This window comes from Gigantopelta aegis, chromosome 8 (genome assembly GCF_016097555.1).
Source record: "Gigantopelta aegis isolate Gae_Host chromosome 8, Gae_host_genome, whole genome shotgun sequence".
Lineage (NCBI taxonomy): Eukaryota > Metazoa > Mollusca > Gastropoda > Neomphalida > Peltospiridae > Gigantopelta > Gigantopelta aegis.
In genome coordinates this window covers 28,752,603-28,762,044 of record NC_054706.1, presented here as the reverse complement: position 1 = coordinate 28,762,044, position 9,442 = coordinate 28,752,603, and the positions used below count along the sequence as shown (strand labels likewise).

The window sequence follows — 9,442 nt, the reverse complement described above, 5'->3', positions numbered from 1 at the left end:
TGAGATATTACTATATTAAAATAGAACAAAGGCATAACATATTATATTACTTTTATTTGTTTTTGTTTTCTTTTAATTTTCTTCTTCTTCTTCCAGGTTGTTGGTTCATCATGGCGGTCAACATACCTGCTCTCGTGTCTGTTATTGTGTTCTACATCGTCATTTTAGTGGTCGGAATTATTGCTGCACGAAAATCGGCGAAATCAAAAAGTAGCCATGAAATATATCTGGCCAACAGAAATATTGGAATGTTTGTAACATTTTTCACGATCACAGGTAAAAACAAATCACACCCACATGTTAATTGTTTTATGTTCAAAGATAAAATGTTTCAATTTTACAGATAAACTGTTTCTCAGTTATTGGCAAATCGGTTCAGGGCCCGTGCTTATAAAACGTTTATAGTCCAGACTCAATCTCTAATGACGTCACACGCATACAATTTGTATGGCGTTGTCATGACATTAGTGTCTTAGACTTTATTAAAGTCTCGAGTCTAGACTCTAAAGGTTTTATAAGCACCATGCCAGGTACACAGGTAAATTGTTTCATGGACACTGGGGAACTGTTTGACGTTCACGGGTACATTGTTTCATGGACACTGGGGAACTGTTTGACGTTCACGGGTAAATTGTTTCATGGACACTGGGGAACTGTTTGACGTTCACGGGTACATTGTTTCATGGACACTGGGGAACTGTTTGACGTTCACGGGTACATTGTTTCATGGACACTGGGGAACTGTTTGACGTTCACGGGTACATTGTTTCATGGACACTGGGGAACTGTTTGACGTTCACGGGTACATTGTTTCACGCATTCAAGTAAAATTATACGCACACGGGTAAATTGTAGAATTCCAGGCCACGTGTTTTCCCCATTTCAACGATTCCTGTACAGCGGGTATATCAAAAGACTTTGGTATGTACTTTCAGTGGGAAAGTACATATTAAATATTCCGTTATTTTAGCAGTAATCTCTGTGGGTTTCTGGGGCTCGCCTGAGGTTCTTGGGGACGAATGATCGAATCCTCTCGGTGGACTTACTTTCTGATTTGGTTCTTTACCGTCCCAACCAGTGCCCCACGACTGGTATATAAAAGGTTTGTGATATATGCTGTCCTGACTGGAGTAGAAACGTGTATATAAACGATCCCTTGTTGTTAGTGGAATAAAATGTAGCTGGTTTCCTGACTTCTAATAGCCAACAGTGCTCTTCACTTGACACAAATAAAACTGTAACACTCTTAAACTGTCATCGTTAACCGCTTCGTCTTCATGGCACATTGTCGCTCCAGCCAGTGCACCACGACTGTGGGATGGTGCATATAAAAGATCCCTTGCTACTAGTGAAAAAAATGTAGCGGGTTTCCTCTCTATGACTGTGTGAAAAATGACCATATGTTAGACATCCAATAGCCGATGATTAATAAATCAATGTGCTTTAGTGGTGTCGTTAAACAAAAAAACCTCATGGCACATTGGCTCTTCGGTTAGCTCATTAGCAGAGCGGTCGCCACATGTACGATGGGATGTGGGATCTACCCCTCTAAGTGGACCCCTCTACCCCTCTAAGTGGACCCCTCTACCCCTCTAAGTGGACCCAGTGGTTTTCATAAGCAATGACCAACGACACAGCATGGCTACCTACATGTTTTCTTGTTCTGTTTATGACCACCTTTTGCTATGTGGCAGAGACAGCGAGTTTCCTGTTTTCTTCTCTAGACAGACCAAGTGTCGAAAAACGTACATTCCTCAAGACAGACGGCTTCAGACCTGCACAGCATAGAGATAGGGTAGTGTCAGTTGTCAGGACTCGAACCTACTGCACAGATTCCCAGGGCATTTAAGAGCCCGTGACCTTTTCTTCTTCTTTCTTTTTTCTTCAGAACATCAACATGAGACATACAGTGTATATATAAGTAAACAAAAAAACATATTTAAAAGCAAAGGCACTCGTCGCTCGGTCAACGGGGATATTCATAAAAATGGAAGCCCAATTAACCGTAGATCAGGAAGTGTGCCAGGGCTGTACCCTGATTAAAATCCTAGGGATGGGTGGGTGGTTGGGGGGGGGGGGGGGGCACTACTTTTTATAAACAAATGAAACACTATACAAATTAAACCCTGAGATGTGTATGCTATTTTCTGGAGTAAAAAAATAAAAAAAATAAAGTGAGATTCTCGTGAGGACAACTGCCCCCCTGCCCCCCCCCCCCCCCCCCCCCCCCCAGAAGGTACGGCCCTGTGTCCTGTCAAACACTCGGTTCATAGTTATTTTTAATTGCAACGGGGCTAATGACGCATTCGGGGACTAATAGTCCACCAAGAGAAACATCGACCCATTAAACATAATATATACTCTTCAAAAAAAGAAACGCAAAAGGGTACAAATGGGTTATAACTCCGATTTTATGTTTCCTACCGGTTCATGCTTTGTGAATATAAGGTCATTGCATGTCCCAAACACATTCCCACGGTTACATTCGATAAAACGCAGCTACTGTACAATAAAGTTCCAAAATGTGAATATTCGCAAAAACGCAGCCACGTGCAAACCATGTCACCACTGCACGTGCGTTGTCTGCACGTGCAACATGAACACCGACAGTATAAACGTGCAGGGTGTTCGCTTGCATGGCCTCTGTATCTGGCCGACAGTTGACAATCCAGGACATGCCACGTCTCAGTGAACCGCAGAGAAACAATGCCATCGGCCGACTAGACGCAGGCGAATCCAGAACGGCCGTTGCCAGGGCATTCCATGTGTCCCCAAGCACCATCTCCAGACTGTGGGACCGTTACCAGCAACATGGATCAACACGTGACCTCCCTAGATCCGGTCGACCACGGGTCACTACCCCCGGGCAGGACCGCTACATCCGGGTACGCCACCTTCGGGAACGATTGACTACTGCCACCTCCACAGCCGCAGCAATACCAGGTTTGCGCAGGATATCCGACCAGACCGTACGGAACCGCCTACGTGAGGTAGGAATTCGTGCCAGACGTCCAGTTCGAGGTGTCATCTTAACACCACAACACCGTCGACTCCGACTGCAGTGGTGCCAGATTCATCGACAATGGCCTCAACTGCGATGGAGACAGGTGTGGTTCAGTGACGAGTCCCGATTTCTGCTCCGACGTCATGATGGAAGATAGGCGTCGTGGTGAACGTTATGCGGCAAACTGCGTGCAGGAAGTGGACAGATTCGGCGGGGGTAGTGTCATGGTGTGGCCAGCCATCTCACACACTGGCAGAACTGACCTGGTCCACGTGCAGGGCAACCTGAATGCACAGGGCTACATTGACCAGATCCTCCGGCCACACATCGTTCCAGTTATGGCCAACGCCAACGCAGTGTTCCAACATGACAACGCCAGGCCTCACACAGCACGTCTCACAACGGCTTTCCTACAGAACAACAACATTAATGTCCTTCCTTGGCCATCGATATCACCGGATTTGAACCCAATTGAGCATCTAATGGACGAGTTGGACCGACGCCTCCGACAGCGACAACCACAGCCCCAGACCCTGCCCGAGCTGGCAGCAGCCTTGCAGGCCGAGTGGGCCACCATATCCCGGGACGTCATCCGTACTCTGGTTGCTTCAATGGGCAGGCGGTGCCAGGCAGTTTTCAAAACACGCGGAGGCCACACCCGGTATTGACTCCAGATGACCTTGACCTTGGTGGTGTGTCCTATCACTTACTCACAATGGACTCGAGTGAATTGTGAACAATCCTGCAACATTTGGTAATTATCGGACTCACCATTCAATAATTAAATCAATTCTCCAAATGTTACGACAATGTGGTTTTGCGTTTCTTCTTAAGTAATATTGTTTTGGGGGGTTTCGGGGTTTTTTGTTTGTGTGTGTGTGTGTGTGTGTGTATGTATGTGTGTGTGTGTGTGTGTGTGTGTGTGTGTGTGTGTGTGCGTGCGAGCGCGCACATACATGTATGTGTGCGTGTCTGTTTTAATCAGAGCAAGTAGTTACGAAGTACGCCCGACTTGAGGGGGAAGGATGTCTTATCTATACATCACACCGATACTTGTTTGTTTTTATTTATTTTTTATTTTCAGCAACTAACGTTGGAGGAGGTTATATTAACGGCACAGCCGAGATGATGGCAATGAGTGGACTTGCAATGACAGTGGCACCGTTTGGTTATACTCTGTCATTGTTTATTGGTGGGTATCAAAACGCGATCTCCTTCTATTACGGGGAGGAAAAGTAAAGTTTGTTTTATTTAACGACGCCACTAGAGCACATTGATTTTTAATCTTATCATCGGCTATTGGACGTCAAACATATGGTCATTCTGACACTGTTTTTAGAGGAAACCCGCTGTCGCCACATAGGCTACTCTTCTTTACGACAGGCAGCAAGGGATCTTTTATTTGCGCTTCCCACAGGCAGGATAGCACAAACCATGGCCTTTGTTGAACCAGTTATGGATCACTGGTCGGTGCAAGTGGTTTACACCTACCCATTGAGCCTTGCGGAGCACTCATACGGGGAGGAGGTTATATTAACGGCACAGCCGAGATGATGGCAATGAGTGAACTTGCAATGACAGTGGCAGGATCGATCGCCCACAATGGACTCGGGGATTTTTTCCCCCGTCTTAGGGCGGGACACCGTCTAGTGGTAGAGCGCTCACCTGATACGCGGTCAGGTTAGGATCGGGCAGACCTATTGGGAAAATTCTCGTTCTAGCTAATGCACCATGAGTGGTATATCAAAGGCTGTGGTATGTTAGCAGAGGCAGATCGGGGGGGGGGGGGGGGGGGGTAAATTTTGCGATAGTTATAATTTTATTATATATTAATTTTACATCCACCTCCAAACCTCCCCCAACGTTCCCTTGACATTCCACCTCATGTCATACCCCCGAAATGGATTTTCTGGATCTGCCACTGGTTAGACACGAACTAGTCGTCGCTTAAAATGTGCTGAGGTTGTATTATACAAACATGCGTTTCCTTTCCTCTCCTATTAAAATATCATTGTCACTACATGTTGTATGATCGAAATTAAAATATTCTGTAGCTGCAATCTCTTCGTTCCTTCCTATAACATATGTGATTAATATATCTTAATAATAGCGTTAAAACGACACAACTATTGTACATTACTTAATAATCGGTAGGATGTTAATGGAATATGTTATGTTTGCATTCAAAATATATGTTCGTTAAATTGGAACTTTCTCAGATTTGACCGGCCTCGGTGGCGTCGTGGCAGGCCATCGGTCTACAGGCTGGTAGGTACTGGGTTCGGATCCCAGTCGAGGCATGGGATTTTTAATCCAGATACCGACTCCAAACCCTGAGTGAGTGCTCCGCAAGGCTCAATGGGTAGGTGTAAACCACTTGCACTGACCAGTGATCCATAACTGGTTCAACAAAGGCCATGGTTTGTGCTATCTTGCCTGTGGGAAGCGCAAATAAAAGATCCCTTGCTGCCTGTCGTAAAAGAGTAGCCTATGTGGCGACAGCGGGTTTCCTCTCAAAATCTGTGTGGTCCTTAACCATATGTCTGACGCCATATAACCGTAAATAAAATGTGTTGAGTGCGTCGTTAAATAAAACATTTCTTTTTTTATTTCTCAAATTTGATTCGCTTTATATTTGTAATGGATATACTAATAATGTGTTGTGTACCTGGTGGTGCGTAACGGCGAGACGTAGCCCAGTGTAAAGCGCTCACCTGATGTGCGGTCGGTCTAGGATCCAATCCCGTTGGTGGTCCCATTGAGCTATTTCTTGTTCTAGCCAGTGTGCCACGACTGGTATATCAAAGGTATGTGGGATGCAGTGATAGAAATAAGCAGACTGTTTTACTAGTCCACCCTGACAAATACATCTAGAAATCTACTTGTCTGCCAATAGTTCACTTGTCCAAATAAATGGTTTCTTTTATTAAAGTACCAGGATGATGTTTGTGATTGCTCAAATTGAAACGGAAAATTTTTACTTGTCCACTCGACAACCACCGAGACACATTTTGCTTGTCCGAATAGATTTTCAATTGCTTATTTCGAACACTGGGATGGTGCATATTCTATAAAATATCCCTTGCTACTATTTCCTTTGTAAAACAATATGTTAGATTTACCAAATGTTTGACATTCCATAGTCAATAATTAATATATATCAATGTGATTGAGTGGTATCGTTAAACAAAAAATAACTTTTACTTTTATTCAGCAGGTGATAATAACTCGTAATATGTGTTAGCAAACTTAATTCCACTAGAGTTGTTCCCCCTAATTCCCTTAACTCCAGAAGGGAAAGGAAGGGAATGTTTTATTTAACGACGCACTGAACACATTTTATTTACGGTTATATGGCGTCAAACATATGGTTAAGGACCACACATATATTGAGAGAGGAAACCCGCTGTTGCCACTTCATGGGCTACTCTTTTCGATTAGCAGCAAGGGATCTTGTATATGCACCATCCCATAGCACATACCGCGGCCTTTGATGTACAAGTCGTGGTGCACTGGTTGGAGTGAGATATAGCCCAATGGGCCCACTGACAGGGATTGATCCCAAACCGACCGTGCATCAAGCGAGCGCTGTACTACTGGGCTACGCCTCGCCCCTCTTAAAGGGACATTCCTGAGTTTGCTGCACTTTTTAAGATGTTATCGACTAACAGAGACATTTTAACGATTGTAATTACATATCAAATATATTTTTCTGCATAAAATATTAGTGGCTGTATATTAAACGTGTTTCTGATCGTTCTAGTATTTGTACTAGGTTAAATTTAATTTTATTTCCTAAAATATGTTTTTTCGTACTTACGAAATTATTTGAAGACAAAATCCAGTTTGGGCTTATTACAAATAATAAGACGACCAGAAACACTTTAAATATACAGACACCGATATTCTAAAGAAGAAAATATATTTAATATGTAAGTTTAATCGTAGAAATGTTTTATTAGTCGGAACTAACTAAATTAACAATTATAGCAAATCCAACGTGTTTTTGTTCGTCCTCGTGTTTCTAATAACTCAAGATGCATTTTATGCAAAACAGAAAAGCTGCAATAAATCGATGTATCGCATCATCGACCTTGTGTCGCGATACTATACTGTATCGCAGTATCGTAACACTCTATTCTATAGACTGAGGTAGTTTTTATAATTACAGAAAGAAAGAAATGTTTTATTTAACGACACACTCAACACATTATATTTACGGTTATATGGCGTCAGACATATGGTTAAGGACCACACAGATACAATCTAATTAAAATTAGCTCCACTATTGCATGTGGATCTAACAGCAGCCAGTTGGAGCTCATGTCCACCAATCAAAACCTTACTTGCAGAATCATGCCAGTGATTTGAAATTTTTTTGAAAACATTCCGAATTATCCTGAGGGTATACGACATGTTTCGTGTGAATTACGAATGCCGTATTTAGACCAGTAGAACTAATTTTAATCAGATTGCTAACAACACTGCGTAGTCCCCAATGTCCAGGTAACATTTCGTCTGTAAATAATAATTTAAATATTGACCAATCACACTTCGCCTTTTATAACGTTATTTGGGAGCATACAAATTCTAAAAATATCGGGCGAGTCTATTTTAGTGGCCGCAGTACAGCGAACCATACCAATACGTACGGGATGGGTTATCAGTCTTCAATTTTACATTACAGATTATTTATTTTATATATACAAAAAAACCTAAATCAGTCTTCAGTTTTACATTACAAATTATTTATTTTATAAAATAAAACATGTTTTAAGGCATTCGTAATTCACACGAAACATGTCGTATACCCTCAGGATAATTAGGAATGTTTTCAAATTATTTTTAAATCACTGGCATGATTCTGCAAGTAAGCTTTTGATTAGTGGACATGAGCTCCAACTGGCAAATCACACTTCGCCTTTTATAACGTTATTTGGGAGCATACAAATTCTAAAAATATCGGGCGAGTCTATTTTAGTGGCCGCAGTACAGCGAACCATACCAATACGTACGGGATGGGTTATCAGTCTTCAATTTTACATTACAAATTATTTATTTTATATATACAAAAAAAAACTAAATCAGTCTTCAGTTTTACATTACAAATTATTTATTTTATAAAATAAAACATGTTTTAAGGCATTCGTAATTCACACGAAACATGTATACCCTCAGGATAATTAGGAATGTTTTCAAATTATTTTCAAATCACTGGCATGATTCTGCAAGTAAGGTTTTGATTAGTGGACATGAGCTCCAACTGGCTGCTGTTAGATCCACATGTAATAGTGGAGCTAATTTTAATTAGATTGACACAGATATTGAGAGAGGAAACCCGCTGTCGCCATTTCATGGGCTACTCTTTTCGATTAGCAGCAAGGGTTTCCTCTCAAAATTTGTGTGGTCTTTAACCATATGTCTGACGCCATATAACCGTAAATAAAATGTGTTGAGTGCGTCGTTAAATAAAACATTTCTTTCTTTCTTTCTAAAATGAAATATGCTGGTTTAACCGGTGCGTTCGGGTACATGAAAGTATTAGAAGATTAGTGGGGGGGGGGGGGGGGGGGGGGGGGGTTCCCAGCACAATAATATATGCTCAGATGTTTTGGAGAATAAAATTTCTAACAGTAAGATTAGAAATTTAGACTCTAATTAAAAAATTTACGACCGATTGTACACGATTATACTCGATCATCAGAAGACCACATGCTTTACTAGTACACCGGGCATGGACGATTTATCACATGGAAGCTAATCGTTTCAGACGCAGTAGAATCGATCCCTTTTACTGTGGAGACAGTCGCTTTTGGTATTTCCCTGTTCCAGCCAGTGCAGTCTAAGATTAAACAATCTATTGTAAAATACGAATTCGTTTTCTTTCTTTATTAGCTGGCATATTTTACGCTCCGAAGATGCGTCGCAGTAACTACGTCACAGTGTTCGACCCGTTCCAGATCAAATATGGACGACGGGTTGGTGGACTCTTATTCTTTCCTGAGTTGTGTGGCGGCCTCTTCTGGACAGCCGCCATCTTGTCAGCTCTTGGTAAGAAAGTTGCATAATTGTGTGTGTATATATATACATATATATATATATATATATATATATATATATATATATATATATTATATATATATATATATTATATATATATATATATATATATATATATCGTTAAAAGTGTATGTTTGTCTCTACATGACAGGCTTGTTTCGTGAGAGAGTTGAATTGCTCTCACTCATCAGATGTAGATTTAATTACACCGTCAACGGAAAGCTGATGACGTAATGGACTCTATGACGTCGAGGTTACGTCACTATGCAGGTCTATAGGTGATGTGTGGTATGCGCATAGAAGGTATTTGCGTCTGTGTCGACATGCTGATACGAGTTCATTCTTGGAGTTTAGTGTGCTGGTTTCAGGTTTATACAT

At 41.7% G+C, this 9,442-nt stretch overlaps 1 protein-coding gene across 1 annotated transcript in view; it reads left to right on the top strand.

Moving 5' to 3' along the window:
• The first annotated feature begins 200 nt into the window (after window positions 1–200).
• LOC121380255 (high-affinity choline transporter 1-like) overlaps window positions 201–9,442 on the top strand; it is a 20,121-nt gene continuing 10,879 nt past the window's right edge. The window contains exons 1-3 of the mRNA XM_041509101.1: window positions 201–276; window positions 4,089–4,196; window positions 8,900–9,055. Of these exons, the coding sequence (XP_041365035.1) occupies window positions 249–276; window positions 4,089–4,196; window positions 8,900–9,055 (292 nt within the window). The 5' untranslated portion in view covers window positions 201–248. The remainder of the gene's footprint in view (window positions 277–4,088; window positions 4,197–8,899; window positions 9,056–9,442) is intronic.